The sequence below is a fragment of the Barbus barbus genome (genome assembly GCF_936440315.1).
Source record: "Barbus barbus genome assembly, chromosome: 10".
In the NCBI taxonomy this organism is placed as follows: domain Eukaryota; kingdom Metazoa; phylum Chordata; class Actinopteri; order Cypriniformes; family Cyprinidae; genus Barbus; species Barbus barbus.
This window is the reverse complement of record NC_136738.1, coordinates 9,317,384-9,336,352: the sequence shown is the minus strand read 5'-3', so window position 1 is coordinate 9,336,352 and position 18,969 is coordinate 9,317,384. Positions and strand designations below refer to the sequence as shown.

Sequence of the window (18,969 nt, the reverse complement as noted above, 5' to 3'; positions counted from 1 at the left end):
TAAAAACAAGATTATATGTTTGCAGATGTTTCGGACACATGCTAAGCTCACACACTTATTTCTCTGAAAAACAATGCTACAGCCAGTTCAATCATGACAACTCTTGGAAGATTTTAGCATGGTGATGGATATGACAGTGTTAATGTATTTGGTCTTAGCGGAATAGATATGCTACGCTGCTGCTCCTGTTGAATTACTGCTGCGGTTGGTTATTGCTTTAGTTGTAGATTATTGCTGCTGCTGCTGCTGCAAGCAAGTACAGGAACTTGCTTCTGCCAATGCATATGGCAATGCGGTGCTGTGAGTATTTAAGACATACTGCTGCTACACAAATAGCATATAAAATAACCCGTAGCAGATCTACTGTATACAGGTGGAGCTGGGGAAGGTGGAGGGTTTCAGAGAAAATCTGAAGTGAATGTTAGCCAACCATATAAATGCAAGGCAGTAAGCTCATCGGCTGCATATGCAACATGTAGGGCTGAGCGATATGAGCAAAAATTCATATCTGTATTTTTTGGCTGATTTGCAGTATATTCATATCTCGGTATATTCTACGCTTTTGTATTTGGATTAAACAAATAAAGTGAATGTAACCATTTAGACATATATTATGTGCAAAAAAGGGTTAAAATCACATTACATTTTAACATTGTAACATTGCAATCTAAAAACAAAAATAATGCTTTTAAAGCAGAAGTTAAATTTACTAAACTAAATATTAAAACAATAAAAAAGCACAGACTGAGTAAAAAGACTGTTTTGATTACCCCATTACAGTTAGTGTTATCATACAAATACACTTAGGTTTAAAATTCTACATATGTCACATTCATTGTCCAACTACAAATATTTAAGCAAAATGTAAATTTTAGTCAGAGTTTTTGCGCTCCTATTTCATTGCGCTCTGTCTGTTTGGTGCGAATGCGCCCGGCGGCGCTCGTTCTAAATGAAGTCTGTGAAGTTTAGCAGAGAATCGCAAAGCAAAAGGCTCATGCACTTCTGACAGCAAAATGGAAATATTTCCATGGATTTCTAACATTTACAGATGGAGAATATACCTGTGAAATGTAGGTTATTCATTAAGGAAAACAGCACATCTGAAGCACATTAAACAGTGCAAGAAGCATCTCTGTCAGCGGCACACGCAACCTTTCTGTCAGAGCATCTGACGGGGCGAGCACGAGCCGCTTTAAACTGAAACTATAAACTATAGGCTACTATATCTTACAAGTTTTTTTTAAAAGCTCTTTAATAAAAATATATTAAGCACTTTCTCTGTAGCAGTTCAGTCCTCCGCTAGATATTTTTTTCAGATGTGCTCGTTTCAAACTAGCCTACTGTAAATTGATATAAACGGTATTGCCTCATACCGTATCGCTTATAAAAATGATATGGATATATCGTACAAACTCAATGTACCGCCCAGCCCGAGCAACATGAACCAATCAGCTTGTGCCAAGTCGTTTAACTCTCTGAATATCATCAGTTACGTTAACAACCCAACAGCCTGCACCATCTTAAGTTTCATGACTGAACTATACATTTATTCTATTTTGAAATGTTTGTTCTGTGTCTGCATCTAAAAAACATAGCCGCGGGAACATATTTTATCTGGGGGGTGCTGGGGGGCGGGGCTATGGTGGGGGATTTTTGACAAAATCCTAATATTAAACAGCCCAAACTCTTATAGATTAACATACAAATGAATACAGAGTTATATGCAAACCAATATATATTTGTTCTTTTGTGATTTTTTTTTCTTTAATATTTCTATTATTTAAGGGGATTTTACTAAATATTAACATCTCTGATACATGTTTTGGTCAGTGCACTCTCGAATTCTCTCACCAGAAACAACAAAGTGCAGTACATGCGATGTAAGAGATCAATTCATCATACACTGCCCACATCACTGATTAGCTTATAGCTTTTTTTTTAGAGTGCTTATACTCACGCTAGACTGAATTCAGTTATATTCTTTGATAATGTAAATGTTCTTTGCTCACTGTATAACTTGTCCGTTGTTTAAATAAGAGTGGAATGCAGCGTTATAATTAAACTTTAAATATATTTTTATTAAACGTGATCAGGTTAAATACAAATTCAGTCGTATTAAAATATTTTGTCATATGGATAGCCTACTTGCTGAAAACATTATGATGTGCGTAGTTAATAGATTACATTAAGTTACAGTGGTTTGAGCGCGTTTGAACAGAGACTAGAGCGCAATTAAAGAGCTGTGCTTATGCGAATTTCAGTGGCCGTCTTGAGAAGCGAGGAAGCTTCAAAAAACAGCTCCTAAAAAGCACGAGGACGTGAATGGTTTTTACAAGTCGGAATGTAAAATTAGGTAATATCGCGTGAATATTTCAAATGAAATTCTGTCAGCGTGAAGAGGAGATATAGGGACGCGCGCTGCGAGTCTAGGCTATGTATTTCTGGTCAGTTTAATAAATAATTAATCAAAAAACATTATTAATCACAAAAATATAATTAATTAATCACAAAAATTAAGTAACTTGGGGATGATTGGGGTCGCAAGGAAAATCTCAGACCTGGCCCAGCGACGGTGGTTGCTGCAGCACCCGTAGCACCGTTAGTTCCCGCGGCCATGTCTAAAAAGCTCTATGACCAGAGGCTTATTAAAACATGGGTAAATCAACTCATTAGCTTATAAGGCTCACCGCCTTCCATTGTCAATTGCATTCGTTCCTGTGGCGCGTTCTCAATCTGGGAACCCGTGTGAGCATCGAGTCTGAAAAGCAAGGGGCAGGATAAACAATGCTGTCCAGAATTTCGAATTTGGACTGTAGCACCCATTTCAACTGCTAGCTGTCAATATTACATACCTTTAATACCCAGTACTTTGTGCCTTATTTCTACAGACTTTTCTTAGAGTGTTGTGGACAACAGTCCACCTGGAACAAACCTACTAAATCAACTACTTTTTCAGCAGTGAAAAGTCTGCCTTTTTTCATAAGAGTCTAGCTTTTTCAGTATAAACAAGCATTTTTACAGTAGCGTTGCAGCATGACAAAATATTAATCGCTGTTTTTGTCACATTATTTTGTTACGAATTGTTACAATGTTACAAACACATGACATATTGCCTCCTTAGTAGTGAGCTACTTTTTTGTTAAGAGCTTGCTACTTTTTTTAAAGAGTAGCTTGACTTTGATTAGATGATTTCCAGCTCTGGCTAAACATGCTCTTCATTTTCCACCTGTTTTCAGTAGGTGAGATTTGGCTGAGTGAGCGCTGTATCGTGGGAAAGTCTAGTTAACTTGGTGCCAACTTTTGCAATCCTCTTAATGTCAGTGAGAAACAGAGTAACTTAACAGAGTTTAACAGGATGTACTTTCACACGGGACAGTAACAGACTGAGTCTTTAAAATGATACTTATACTGTCCCATCTATTAGAATATTAGCATCAGTGGTATTATGGTTTAAGTCTTGGTGATGAGTTGGGTAGAATTCCCTTCATCCTCCTGAGGTGCGACTGTTTTGAGTTAAAAACTCGTCTTATGTCAGACATCACGGATAGATGTGTTTTACATGTGGAGATTATTTCAAATAAACAACGTTCTTTTGTCAATTCATCAATGGATACTTGAAATAAAGTATTGTGGTTTCAGAAAAATAAGTAATAACTGTTTTCAACATCATTGATTACAATCAGAAGTGTTTTTGAGCAGTAAATCAGCATATTAGAATGATTTCTGAAAGATCATGTGACATTAAAGACTGGATAGTATTGCTGTTTTTACATTTGTTTATTAATGCAGCCTTGTTTGACCTACCCTAAACTTCTCAATGATTGTATAAATACAATTCTGAAAAAAACATCACAGTAGTATTTATTTTGCTAAATTTAATTTGTTTTTTTTAATAAATTTGAAAAATATTACTGTCTATTTTCACTACTGAATTACAGTGTGATAATGAAGAAAATAATGAAGAATATTACAGTTATAAGAATGATAATTTTTTCAAACGACAGTAATAGGAATAAGATTATATGCGTTACTAATGATAATTTGAGGGAAAATGTTCTTAACTGATAAAATAGTGCAGTAATACTTAATCTTAAACCTATAAAATAGTAGTTTTTTTCTGTATGCAAAATGTATTCATTTTATTTTAGTTTAGTTTAGTGCGCGTGCATGCATGTGTGTGTTCTTTGTAAATTCCCTGCTGTGTGTGTAACTTCAAGCACATTGGGATTAGATTTTAACAAGCCTGTTTTAATTCCAATCATCAGACGTTACTGAGTGTCTGATGTCAGAACAGTTCCAGATTGGCCTGGAAATCGTCCTGCTTTAGTTTTGTTCGGTAGCTTTGTTTGGGAGGGTTTCAAGAATGCAGTCTGCATGCACTTTTACAGGACAGGTTAATGTGTATATGGGGTTTCTCTTTGCATTTTTGTGTGCATGTATGTAGGTATGTGGGGTAGTGTTGTGCTTTTATCTGAGTGTGCGTGTGTGTGTGTGTGTTGTTTCTCAGCATCTCTGTTCAGCAGTGTGTGTATGGTCTGGCCTGCACATGCTTCATTTAGACATCAAAGAGCACTGCTGATGATTTTGCCTTACAATTCCCCCTCTCCTCCATCTGTACAAACAAACCCCGACAACTCGGCCCAGCCCGAGACGTGTCAGGTGATCACGCACGTGAGCGACGGGAATCAATACGCCTCCCACGTTTATACGGCTAAAAACCCTTTTAGCATCTCTTTTATGTAGTTTCTGAAGCGCGTTCTGATTTTCAAGGGATTTAGAGGTGCTTTTTAAGAGCCGGCCTGAGTCTTGTCAAATTAAAACCGCTCTCTGAGAAGAATTCTCAGCCTTTTTATCTATCAAATACAAACATTTACGATATGCAAGGCAAATGGTACAACATAAAACCCCTTAGTGGTTTACTTTATTGCTTTTTTCTTCTTTTCTTCCACCCAGCAGTCTATAAGACAAATCAATAAATCCTGAATAAAGGATTTTATTTGTGAAAACCTTCCGAGATTACTTCAGAGATTGCTGCCCCTTCCAGCACAAACACACACAATGAGAAACATACAATGGTTTGTTATGCCATTAATGGATTTGTGTGACCCTGTCATTGTTTATTGCCACCCAGTGGCATTAAATATTCAATACTTCAGGGGAAAAAACAAAAATATATATATATATATATATCAATATTTTCTGATTATGGCTCTCATTTTTAAACACGAATGCATTTGGCAGATGCTTTGATCGAAAGAAACTTTGCATTCAAGGTATGCATGTTATCTGTTCTATTACCTGGGAATCAAACCCAAAACCTTGGTGTTGTTAGCGCCATGCTCTAATGTTTGTGCTACAGGAGTATTATTGCTTAGGTGGAGTATGGAGTATGGAGGTACAGTATCATTCCAGTAGGCTTTTGTGCCTGACTATTCACAATAATGTAATGTTTATTGAGAAGAAAAAAGGTCCCAATACCGAAACCTGAGGTACACCGGTGGTTAGCTGATTTCACTGATGTGACTAGCTGTGTACAAAATGTAGTGTTGAAGACTGTTCTGCTGCTCTTGCAAATATTTTGTTTTGAATGTTCCAACTGTTTTCAGAAATCACAGAGTTAAGAAGTTAAAAGAGTTAAACAAAAAGTTAAAAAAATAAACATGTTTAAATCATTCAATGATCATCCTGATCTTTTGTGTGTAAAAGCTATTTTAGTTTGAACTTTCATTATGAAACCTTACTTGGATCCAACCATTACATGATCTGAGATGACCGAACACCTGAGATAGAGGATCAGCGCCGGGAGATGACGTATGTGGCCCTGATCGTAGGCGGAGGCCAGACACCTGGATGAGTGCCAGAGACAGATCCCCATTGAGGACCTGCCACTTAGACAGCCATTGGGAAAGACCACTGGAACCAGCTGAACCCTTACAATCTGACTTGTTGCAGTTTGGAATTGAACTGCTGGTTTGTTTGGCCAGAGAAGAATTGGCCCCCCGACTGAGCCTGGTTTCTCCCAAGGTTTTTTCTCCATTCTGTCACCGATGGAGTTTTGGTTCCTTGCCGCTGTCACCTCTGGCTTGCTTAGTTGGGGACGCTTCATTTCCAGCGATATCGTCGACCTGATTGCAAAGACACTATTTAAACTTATTGACACATTATTTTCCTTTTTTGATATTGTGCAGTTGCTTTGACACAATTTGCATTGTAAAAAGCGCTATATAAATAAAGGTGACTTGACTTACTTAAAGTCTAGAGTTTCCTTGCTTGTCCAGCTCCCTATGATTTTCTGGCTCTTTATTTTTTCTTGTCCTCTGTGATGGACAAATGACTGACCACCTAATATACTGCACAATAGAACTTTGTTGATGTAGTCATATATCAATATATCACAATTTCTTGTCTTGTGATATTGCATCAATACCCTGAAATTGGCATTTCTCAGTGCTGTCAAATCTACCTCTGCATGCAAACTGTATGAGAGACTGAAACATTTACATTATGTGTACATTCTGAGTCTCTCTCTTAAATCAGAATGCATGCAATTTATTTACGTAAGCATAGACATCTGGTTCTATGCTTGAATAATGTAACAGCCTGATTAGTTTTTTTCAACTGCTTATACACAAAATCTTTACTTGTTACACAATTTCTGAAAGCTGACACTCAAACACCAGAACCACACACCAAATCTGCAAAACCATACTCTAATTCTCGGCCTTTGACTCGCAAATGTTTGCTTTTGAGATGTGTTTGTGATATTTTGAATGCAGTTCTTCATTTTGCAAGATGTGTGGCATTTTGCATTTTGTGTGTGCAATTCTTGGATTTGTGTGTAAAGATTTGAAAAAAAGAGGCAAGGTTTTGATAATGTGTGTAAGCAGTTGAAAACAAAAAACTGTAATGAAAGTTCTAATAAATTCATACATTTTAATTATCTGGCCAGTTCAATAAACATTTGTCTAACAGTTTTCGAGGAAAAAAAGCTTACAGTTTATTGTGATTATGGAGTGGGTTCCACTCTGTAGAGGGCTAAGCCGTTGGTTTTGTCTAGGGTCGGATTCTCTGCTCCAGCGGTGTGGTGCACAGGCCCTAGGTGGGATGAACAGCGTTTAGATGGCTTTTGGCTACCCGTGTGCTGCTGGTCTATCAAAGCAAGAGCGGCAGCCCTGAGGGAGAGCTTGGGATCAAATGCTGCTGATTTCCCAGACAAAGGGGGCGGATCAGCCACTAACCCACATGTGTTTGTGTGTGTGCATGTGTGTGGTAGTAGAACTTACATATCACTAATGGCTCAAGGTCAGACTATATAAACTCTGTGTTAGAAGAGTAACTGAAAGGTATTGCGCTCTCTCTCTCTCTCTCGCTCTCTCTCAGGTGTTTAAACAGCATTCACTTTACATAAAGTTACAAGTTCAGTTGCACTTTCTCGCATTTCAGATCTTATTAAGCAACTAAATTAGGTGTGATATAAGCTGATGTTCAACAAGGAAAAAGTGTAAAGTGGGATTTAATTTTATTCAATGAGAATTGATTGGATGGTGAAAAGTGGGCAGTTGAAGGGGAATAAGCAACAAACGTAATTTTAGAGTAGGAGCAATTTATTACATTATAATCAATGATTAAAAGCTTTTTTGTCTTTACAATAATAACTTTTTATGCATTTAGCAGATGCTTTTATCTAGTGACATTTTTATTAGGTTTATATTTGTATTAGTTCATGCAAATTTGCACATTTGCATTGTTAAAAAATACACCTGGCACATGTATTAATACAGGACAAAAATTCAGTTTTGATTTGTTAGTGAACTTTTAGTGAACTAATTATTTGAATAAATAACTATTAAATTATTCAGTATAAATATAAATTTTTTTCATTGATTGATTTTCCCAGTATTATTATTGTGCTGTGAGGGAATATTCTTCTGTATGCTTATTATCTAGATGAAATTACTGGTTTGCTGTCAGAACAAATTTGTTCGTAAATGTGCTTTTCAGATGTTTCATCTCTTATTTTGTCTTAAACAGTTATGCTCTCTTTTTGATCTCTTCTCATTGGGTAAATATTGAGTTTCTGTCCAAACCAGTTTTGATTTACAATCGTGAAATGACTTGCAGAGCAATTCTGTTATGGAGGAAACTTGTAGTCCTTAAGCATAGGAGATGGGAAAAGTCAAATTTTGCGCAAAGAAAAATTGACTTTAAAGTTGAAAGCGGTTGCAACGTGTGACACTGGGTGCTCTTGACCCATTTGGAGAACTTGTGCACCAGAACTGTGCAGCCATTACAAGTGCATCAATATACAGCAGTAGAGCACATCACCCACTCTTTAAACGCTTTTGAAGCAGCAGAAAGTCAAATCTATGCAAAGTAGAATTACACCCAGCCTGAGAAAAACTGACCCTCAAGACTTTGAAGTGTGAGAAGGATAGAGATGTTCTGCCGTCTGTTCAAAGCCATCACGCCATTCTGTTCCGGAGCATTCTGCAGAACGACTACATCACTGAACTCTGTTTTAGAGAAGATTTACAGAGGATCTGGAAAGATGATGAGTGGAGAAGCTCTGATTCGTCTGAAATTAAGGCGAGATGAAACAGGCCCAGATATTAAATATACATGGCGGCGTAGAAAGGTGTCCTGGATTTCTGCTCATTTTGTCGTGTTTGTAGATCTGAAAGGTTACGACTGAACATGAGGAAGCAAGACTCTCTCTCTTTCTCCTCTTCCTGGCATGCTGTTTGATCTACGATAATTGTGAACTGACAGAATTTTGGTGGATCAGATGGTCGGGACTCATGTATGATTGTGAAAAGTACACACTGCATATTTAAACTGCTTTTATATGCGATAGCAGGAATTATTCGAAAACCGTTTCACAGTTAAAAAAAGTTGCACGACCGTTTTCAACATTGATAATAAGAAATGTTTCTTGAGCAGCAAATTAGAATGATTTCTGAAAGATCATACTGAAGACTGGAGTAATGATGCTGAAAATTCAGCTTTGATCACTGCACGAAATTGCATTTTAAAATATATTCACATAGAAAACAGTTATTTTAAATTGAAATCACATTTAGTAATACTTATGTTTTTACTGTATTTTTGATCAAATAAATGCAGGCTTGGTGAACATAATGAGGTCTTTTTTTTAGAAATATGTTACTGAATGATATACACTGTTTTGAACAAAATCCATTGGGTTACAGTTTATTTTAAGTGTTTTTTTTTGTTGTTGTTGTTGTTGTTATTACGGTGTAGTTAAATAAATACTCTGTAATATTAATTAACTACATGTACTTACTATACAACTATAGGGTTTGGTTTAGGATTGGTTGCTTGTAATTACTTGTACTAACTGTTATTACTAAGTAAGTACATGTAATGTGATGTTTGATGTCTGCAATATGAACTAACGCCTTGTTCTGCTTGTACATACTATGTACTTTTTATAGTAATTACAATAACTGGATAAGAACTAGGTAGGCTACTAACGTCTCGGTTACGTACGTAACCCTCGTTCCCTGATGGAGGGAACGGAGACGTTATGTCGTGACGACATTAGGGGATTTACTTGAGAGCCCCGACTGCCTCTGATAAGAGAAAACGCCAATGAAATTTGGCTAGTGGATTTTGCATACCTGAGCCACTCCCCGTGCATACGGGTATAAAAGGGCGACAGGTGCATCCACTCATCAGGTTTTCCGCTGAGGAGCCGAGAACGTGTCCCTGGCAACCAGCGATGGTTCAAGATTGTGGCATGGGGACATAACGTCTCCGTTCCCTCCATCAGGGAACGAGGGTTACGTACGTAACCGAGACGTTCCCTATCTGTCGGTCACTACGAGTTATGTCGTGACGACATTAGGGGTCTATGGAAAGCGCCACAACCTGAACCCCGTCACGACCTTGTGGCATGCAGATGTTGACAAGCTAGCGCGTGACAGACAAATGCGATGCGAAGGTCGCAACCTTCCCGTCGCCCCAGCGCAAATTCGCTAACCTTGGTGCCCGCAGGGACCACTGAGTACATTGCTGCTGGAGATAGCCAAGCCGCTGTTCCTTTCCCCAGAAATCGGAAGGGATTTCGACCTTCTATGAAAGACTGCTTCAAGTCTTTCCTGTTTGTTGCTACAGCCCGGCAGTAACGACGGGGAAGCGAGCCTTCCGGAGAAGGGCGCTACGGAGGCCACACCCTGCCCGAAGGGAGGTAACGTGTGGAGACACTGGTATGGACTGGCCCAAGCCTGGGGCAGTGCTACATACGCCTGGACCCTGGGGCAGATCCTACCTAGGAGAAGGGAGGAAGGCTGCCAGCAGGGTCTGACAGAGCTCTGTCAAAGGGAAGACACGGGTTTACCGTGAGGGAAACCGTACCGTGGATGAATACACATGTGGGATCACCCGAAGGGAATCAGGCCACACGGGCACCTAGCCGAGTACAGGGGCTGACCGGAGACCCGGGCAAGCTAACACCGGTACTGGGCCTGGCGTCAGACTGCTCCGCCCAGCCTGACTGCCGGGGGTGCTGGAGGAACTCCGCCAGGGTTCGCCGTCCGGGGAACTAACTGGAGGAGAGAATAGGCGCTCGTATCCCCGGGTAAGGGGGAATGGCGCAGCAAGCGTGACACCGGCCAACTCTTCCCGCCACTTACCTGTTACCCAACACACGGGAAGAGACTGGCTCAACGCGGAGACTGTAAAATCTCGCGAAGGTGTTCGGTGTCGCCCAGCCCGCAGCTCTACAGATGTCTGCCAAAGAGGCGCCGTGCGCCAACGCATAGGAGGAGGCAACACTCCGTGTGGAGTGAGCCCTCACCCCGAGGGGGCACGGCTCGCCTTGGGATTGGTACGTCAAGGCGATGGCATCCACTATCCAGTGGGCCAACCTCTGCTTGGAGACAGCCTTCCCTTTCTGCTGACCTCCGTGGCAGACAAAGAGCTGCTCAGAGCTTCTGAAGCTCCGGGTGCGGTCCACGTATATGCGCAGCGCTCTTACGGGACACAGCAACGCCAAGGCTGGGTCTGCCTCCTCCGAGGGCAGTGCTTGCAGGTTCACCACCTGATCGCGGAAAGGCGTGGTGGGAACCTTAGGCACGTATCCAGGCCGGGGTCTCAGGACAACGTGAGAGTAGGCCGGCCCAAACACAAGGCACTCTTCGCTTACCGAAAAATGCTTGAAGGTCCCCGACCCTCTTGATGGAAGTGAGCGCGGTCAGGAGCGCTGTCTTGGCCGACAGGAATTTCAGCTCGACTGAGTCCAGCGGCTCAAAGGGACCTCTCTGAAGTCCAACCAGGACAATAGAGAGATCCCAGGAGGGCATCAGGGGTGGCCTAGGAGGATTTAACCTTCTGGCACCCCTCAGGAACCTCACGATGAGATCGTGCTTCCCCAGGGACCGGCCGTCCACTGCATCGTGATGGGCCGCAATAGCAGCCACGTACACTTTCAAGGTGGAGGGCGACAGCCCGCGCTCCAACCTCTCTTGCAGGAAAGAAAGCACCACTCCAATCGTGCATCTTCGGGGGTCCTCCCGCCGAGAAGAACACCAGTCCGCGAACAGACTCCACTTCAGCCTGTGGCAGGCCACTCAAGTCTGCCGCGTCCCATCCAGGAGCCGCACATGGCGGTTCCACAGAGCCGGACGCGGGTGCCGTATGGTGCCGAGCCCCTGAGAAAGAAGGTCCTTCCTCAGAGGGATGCGCCAGGGAGGGGCTGTCGCGAGGAGGGTGAGTTCCGGAAATCAGGTCCGGGTGGGCCAATATGGCGCAACCAACAAGACCTGCTCCTCGTCCTCCCTGACCTTGCACAGTGTCTGTGCGATCAGGCTCACTGGGGGAAACGCATACTTGCGCAGAGCCCGAGGCCAGCTGTGTGCCAGTGCGTCCGTGCCGGGGGGGGGCCTCGGCCAGGGGGAATACAGCTGGCAGTGGGAGGACTTGCGGGAAGCAAACAGGTCTACCTGAGCTTCCCCGAATCGACTCCAAATCAGCCGGATCGTCTCGGGATGGAGTCGCCATTCTCCGGGGAAGTGAGCTGTCGTGAGAGCGCGTCGGCTGCACGATTGAGCTCCCCCGGAATGTGGACGGCGCGCAGCGATTTGAGCTGTGACTGACTCCAGAGGAGGAGATGGCGGGCGAGCTGTGACATGCGGCGTGATCGTAGACCTCCCTGCCGGTTGATGTACGAAACAGCCGCAGTGTTGTCCGTGCGGACCAACACGTGCTGGCCTAGGAGCAGTGGCCGGAACTGCTTTAAGGCCAGATGCACTGCCAACAGCTCTAGGCAGTTGAAGTGCCAAAGCAGTCGAGGCCCCATCCAGAGCCCCGAGGCTGCCTGCCCGTTGCATATAGCGCCCCAGCCCATGCTGGAGGCATCTGTTGTGACAACAACATGCCGGGACACTTGTCCTAAGGGCACCCCGGCCCGTAGGAAGGCAAGGTCCGACCAGGGGCTGAAAGAGCGGCGACACGATAGCGTGATGGTGACACGACGTGTCCCGCGGCGCCATGCCCATCTCGGGACCCGTGAGTGTAACCAGTGCTGAAGTGGTCTCATATGAAGCAACCCGAGCGGCGTGACTGCAGCTACGGATGCCATATGCCCCAGGAGCTGCTGAAACTGTTTCAGCGGAACCACTGTCCTGCCTCTGAAGGAACTCAGGCAGTTCAGCACTGATTGGGCACGCTCGTCCGAGAGACGTGCCATCATACTCACAGAGTCTAACTCCACACCGAGAAAAGAGATTCTCTGCACAGGGGAGAGCTTGCTCTTTTCCCAGTTGACCCGAAGCCCCAACTGGCTGAGGTGCCGGAGCACCAGGTCCCTGTGACCACCCAACTGTTCTCGTGATCGGGCCAGGATGAGCCAATCATCGAGATAGTTGAGGATCCTGACGCCCACTTCCCGTAACGGGGCAAGGGCGCCCTCCGCCACCTTCGTGAAGGCACGGGGAGACAGGGAGAGCCCGAAGGGGAGGACCCTGTACTGCCATGCCCGCCCCTCGAACGCAAACCGTAGGAACGGCCTGTGTCGAGGGCGAATCGAGACATGAGAGTAAGCGTCCTTCAGGTCGATCGCTGCAAACCAATCCACGGAGTGAACTCATCTGCGTCAACATCTTGAACGGGAGCTTGTGTAGGGCCCGATTCAAGACTCGCAGGTCCAGGATTGGCCGAAGGCCACCGCCTTTCTTGAGCACGATGAAGTAGGGGCTGTAAAACCCCTGCCTCATCTCGGCTGGAGGGACCGGCTCGATTGCACCCTTTGCCAGAAGGACAGCAATCTCCTCGCGCAGGACAGGTGCATCTCGGACTGCCACCGAAGTCTCGAGGATGCCGCTGAACCTGGGCGGCCGCCTGGCGAACTGAATCGCATAGCCGAGTCGAACTGTGCGAATGAGCCAGCGAGACGGGCTGGGTAGCGCAAGCCACGCCCCCAGATACCGTGCAAGCGGCACCAAAGGCCCAATCGACGTGCCCGCAGTGGTGCAGCGAGGGGGAGTAAGGTTGGATGGAACAGAAGGCAGTGCGTTCTGACTCATCCCCACAAAACTCCCTAAGTCCCCGGGGGGACTGGCTAGAGGTGCGCGGGGAGGCATCGCGTCCCCAGACCGCACTCTCTTGGCCACTGGCAATATGGGTCTCGGGTGAGAGTGAGGAGGCATTGCGTCGCACACTGTCAGCCCGCAGACCTGGGAACCCGGAGGGAAGGGAAATTGCTCTTTCTTTGACAATGTGGGTACCACTGGCCCTTGAGCCAGTGGCGGAACAGAAAGAAAAGAAAACACAGGATTCTCCACCCGGCCCTCCTCTGGGGGAAGGAGCGACGCTAGCCTCGTCGTCTCCTGGGAAAGAGCAAATTCCTCCATCTCCGGGTTGTGCGCGTCAGGGCCGCTTTGTCGTCTTCCTGGAGGACTTGGCGGCCGGCTGAGGCGCAGGGGGCGCCGCACTCCTGCGAGAGGCTCGACGCACCGGCCTAGGTGACGACTCAGCACGGGGCGGAGCAGCTCTGGAGGACGCAGGAGGGCGCCCACGGCGACCAGCAGACTGGGGCCTGGCCCTTGGGCCAGCGGTGGCAGCTGGAGCATCCCGCCGTTTAGGGAGGATGTGCTGAATTGCCTCCGTCTGCTTTTGTACTGCCGAGAATTGCTGGGCAAAACCCTCGACAGTGTCGCCAAATAGCCCTGTCTGGGAGATGGAGGCGTCGAGAAAGCGTACTTTGTCGACGTCCTTCATCTCGGCCAGATTGAGCCAGAGATGGCGCTCTTGGACCACTAACGTGGACATCGCCTTCCCGAGGGACCGCGCCGTGACTTTCGTCGCCCGGAGAGCGAAGTCAGTCGCCGTGCGCAGCTCCTGCATCAACCCCGGGTCGGGACTACCCTCGTGCATTTGTTTTAGTGCCTTGGCCTGGTGAACTTGCAGGATGGCCATGGCATGCAGGGCAGAGGCGGCCTGGCCCGCAGCGCTGTAGGCCTTGGCGGCGAGTGCGGCCGTCAGCTTACAGGCTTTGGACGGGAGACGCGGACGATTCCTCCAGGTGGCGGCGTTTTGCGGGCACAGGTGCACCGCAACCGCTCTCTCCACCTGGGGAATATCCACGTACCCCCTGGCCGCCCCGCCATCGAGGGTAGTGAGGACGGAGGAGGGAGACGAGCGGCTTCTGGCCGAGAAAGGGGCCGTCCACGACTTCGTCAGCTCCTCATGCACCTCCGGGAAGAAAGGCACCGGGGCAAAGTGCGGCCGCTGGTCGCGTTTTGCGCCGATGAACCAATCATCCAGCCGCGAGGGCTCGGGACTGGGCGGTCTGTTGACCTCCAGCCCGATACTCACGGCTGCCCGGGCAAGCATGGCCGTCAGCTCTGGGTCCGGATCGGCAGTGGCGACAACACCCGAGGGGGGCAGCCCCGCCGATCGTTCATCCTCAGAGGACGAAAGCCCATCCCCCGATGCCGCGATCGACATCTGATCCTCGGGCGGCGCACCGAATGAAATGCTGGCGGCCCCGTGAGGCGAACCAGCGAAATCACTCGGGAACCGGACGGAACAAGCGCTGCGGGAGGAGTAAGAGGTCCGCGGGGACGTGCCCGGCGGAGAAGCTCTTACCGTCACCCTCAGATCTCCCAGAGCGCCAGCCGGCGGTCCTCTGCTCGAGCCAGAGAGACCGGGACGGGTGGCGGCAGAGGGTGCCAATCCTTTCAGAAAGGAAAGGCGAGAACGCAGCGTTGCCATGTTCATACGCCCACAACAGGCGCATGACTCATCCACAAACGCATCTTCAGCGTGCTGGATGCCCAGACACTGAAGACAACGCTCGTGACCGTCATCCGAGGACAGGAAGCGACCGCAACCAAGAGAACACGGACGGAACGGCATCTTTAAAAAGACGCGAACCGCCCAGTGTTTTAGAAATTTGCTCTTTCAGGTGAAGTGCCCAGGGGAATCGCTGCTGCAGGGACACCGCTGTCTGCACCGTAACGCCACCCAGGAACAAACTTCGAGGCAGACGGCTTTGTGGAGATCTGATCTGTTTTGAAGATTTCTCATCCACTCGGCTCCGAAGCAAAAATCTGATGAGTGGATGCACCTGTCGCCCTTTTATACCCGTATGCACGGGGAGTGGCTCAGGTATGCAAAATCCACTAGCCAAATTTCATTGGCGTTTTCTCTTATCAGAGGCAGTCGGGGCTCTCAAGTAAATCCCCTAATGTCGTCACGACATAACTCGTAGTGACCGACAGATAGGGAACCCCAAATCTACACCTAAACCTAACCTTAACCTATGGAGTTACCTTACATTACCCAGTACTTTCTTAGATAAGTAAACTGTAAGTGCACATACCATAAAATAAAATCCAACTGTTTTTTAGCCTGCATGGTGGACAATAAAATGAATGAAAAATCCCATAGACTTGCACTCTGTTGACTTGGACCAGTAAGAAACCACCTAATTTCCACTCACAGCACTCAGCCACCACATAGCAACATTTTTCAAGGGCAAACAGCTCTCACATTTTCTTCAAAAATTTTTAAAATATCACAGTGCACTATTGTTCAGCATGATGTATTTTATGTCAGCTTTATTTGTGCTGCTCTGCTTATACAATTCCTGTGGGGCAACACAATGGAAGACGTGTCACTGATCCGTCCCACACATGTGTGTGTGTGTGTGTGTGTGTGTCCCGCAGGTCCAACAGTGAAGCTACATCACCGTTCCCCTCGGCGAAGAGGACAGCAGCCCAAGCTCCTGAACAGCCCGGAAGACAGTCTTTATTACAACCATCTCAACGTGAGTTCAAAGCCTTTCATGGAAGCCTTTGTCTAACTTTGTTTCCAGATGATAATACAATTAAAGCTACCTGTGCCAGACCCCCGAGCCCCCACCCCCACGCCGCTCTGCCGTTCTGTTGTCTCCGCCATGTGCTTTGGCGCTTTATCTGTTGCTTTCATGTGAGGATGTCTCCCTTCACGGTGAATAATTGATGTGGTTTATCAAAGCCGAGCAAGATGCCTGCCTCATCAGCCTCAGCCCCTCACGCTTTGATCAAGAAAAATTATGCTGTGACTTCTGATATTATCAGCATCTGCACACATTCAACACAAAATCACTTTGAATTAAAAATTAATGATTCTCTCGCGCATGTTCGTTGCTTCGCGCTTGTCTTTTCTGAAGCTTTTCTAACTCTGTGCGTGTGTGTTTGTCTGTGTGTGTTTGCGTGCACTGGTTCTGTGTCCTCTCTGCAGAGAAGTCTGGATTATCAGGGGAGCAAGAGGAAACCCAGAAAACTGGGGTAAATAACAGCTTTCCTTCTTCGTATCTAAACACCCCACCAGCTCAGGAGGGGAGCAGAGAAGATCACGGCTCTGTTTGCTTCTCATGCAAATGCGCAGCTGAAAATACGAGCTATTTAAGAAGCGCCTTTTTGCCCCTATTATTTTTGGGAGGAGAGAAGACGTGATATAAGAATGCATGTATTAATTGTGAGATATGTGACCTCACAGTCTGTGAAGTTAAGCCTGGTTCCTCTAATACCTCGAGCAGGCTGTATATCAGCGCTCTTTATGAAAGGATTAACCGTTTCTTGCTTATTCTTTTATTTATTTATTATGTTTAACCCCTGCGAAAAGTAAGGTAGCTTTCTTGCCTGTTTAGTTTGTCATTTTAACCTCTTAGGGTTATTTGTTTTGCTTTTTTAACACTGTGCCTGTATTTGTAGCACTGAGGTTGCTTCACCACAGAGATGTTTCAGAAACAAATGCAACTGACTGACATGAGAAACACACACATTAAGAAGCAGAGGCAGGGAAATAGTATTGTGTAAAAAGTAGAGTGGACGGAGAAGATGCTGCAGGGACTCAATGGGAGTGAGTTTCAGTATTTCAGTGATGATACTAAATGATCTTCCACAGAGGAAAGTCTGGATGTTTTGACTCTGAGGGGCTCAGAGAATATATGTGAGGCTGAAGTAACTAGTTGAGATAGTGGAAAGGTCATTAAAGTATCTTGTAATGGAAACGAGAAGAGACGTGCAGCCAATTAAATTTAGAATGTAATTAGAGAAATTTGCATGTTCTGCTATTTTTCAAGTACTTTAAAGAATATTTTTAACAGTATTTTGCTCATTTTTCTATCATTATTATGCATGCAGTTTTTATGAGCTCATATTAGTTGAGAGATTATGTTTAAATGTTTGTATTTAATTAATTTACAGAATTAATTTGCCACACCATAGGACAATTTCATTCAACTACTGAAGACAAAACTCAAAGTATACTTTATTTTTCATCAAGGGGACATTTATGAAAATAATAATAATAATAAATACATTTGTGAAAAAAAACATAAAAAAACTACTCATTTAAGTTGAAGTATTTTTAAAAATCTGTACTGATACAGGCACAAATTAATTCTTATACTTGTTTCATTTATAACATGGAGCTCTGTATCTCCGAAGGAAGCAGTTACTGTTAGTACATATAATGAGATGTATCACTGAATTTTCTACATCTGGCAAAGTATGCAGTGCTCATATAAAAACTAAAGATTATGGTGCTCTTTTGTTTGTACCCAGTGCATCAACTTCTCACTAAGATTTCCAAAACACAGTTATACCATAACTAAAAATGCTTCCTGACCAAACAATTTTTAACACAATTTTCTTATCAATCCTATCAAACAATCTGCATAGAAGCACAGCCTCTGATGTGTGTTTAAAACATGGAAAGGCTTGAAAGAAATTATGAGACACGGCACCTACAATAAGCCCTCTTCCTGATGTTATAGGATGCAAGTTTTAATGTAATGTCAAACAAGCTTTAATATAAAATATTGGCATAAAAAAAAAGTCCACATTATGCTTACTTCAAGAAACTACTTGAAAAACCATTTTAAAACCCCATAATATATTCAAGTTAATTCAGTTGCATTCATTATTTTTTTTTATTTCATTGATTTTTGAGTTAATTTAGATACTGTATTACATGAAGCATATTTTTAGGTTACCAAACCTATACAGTATTTTTATAGTTTATGCCCTATTGCCTTAATGTATCAGTGACCCTCTTATATTTCTCTCTCATTTCTCAGGCAAATCAAGCTTCTGGATGGAGAGGATGAATATTATCAGTTACTGTCCACTATAGAGGACGTCCCTGAGGAGGAGGTTTTATCTGGCTCCTCCCCAAACCCGAAGACTGCCCCTCCCATTATCTCATCCAGATGAGCTGAGCTCCACCCACCACTTTGACACGTGCTGACAGTTGGTGAGAAACCACTGCGCCTGTCCACAGTTAAACACACACTACCAGCCAGCACCGGTACAGGGTGACCAATTTATTGGCTTAGATGCATAATACATCATGGTTATAAGTATTTAAAGGGACAGTTCATCCAAAAATTTAAGTACTGTCATCATTTAGTCTCCCTAATTTTGTTACAAACCTGTGTGACATACTTTGTTCTCTGAA

General features: G+C 44.7%; 1 protein-coding gene across 1 annotated transcript in view; it reads left to right on the top strand.

Annotated features, from left to right (window-relative positions):
* The window catches only part of LOC306875696 (myosin-IIIb-like), a 98,265-nt gene that overhangs the window by 65,855 nt on the left and 13,441 nt on the right, over positions 1-18,969 (top strand). Inside the window, exons 22-24 of the mRNA XM_079426379.1 lie at positions 16,191-16,291; positions 16,747-16,793; positions 18,590-18,765. Of these exons, the coding sequence (XP_079282505.1) occupies positions 16,191-16,291; positions 16,747-16,793; positions 18,590-18,725 (284 nt within the window). The 3' untranslated portion in view covers positions 18,726-18,765. The remainder of the gene's footprint in view (positions 1-16,190; positions 16,292-16,746; positions 16,794-18,589; positions 18,766-18,969) is intronic.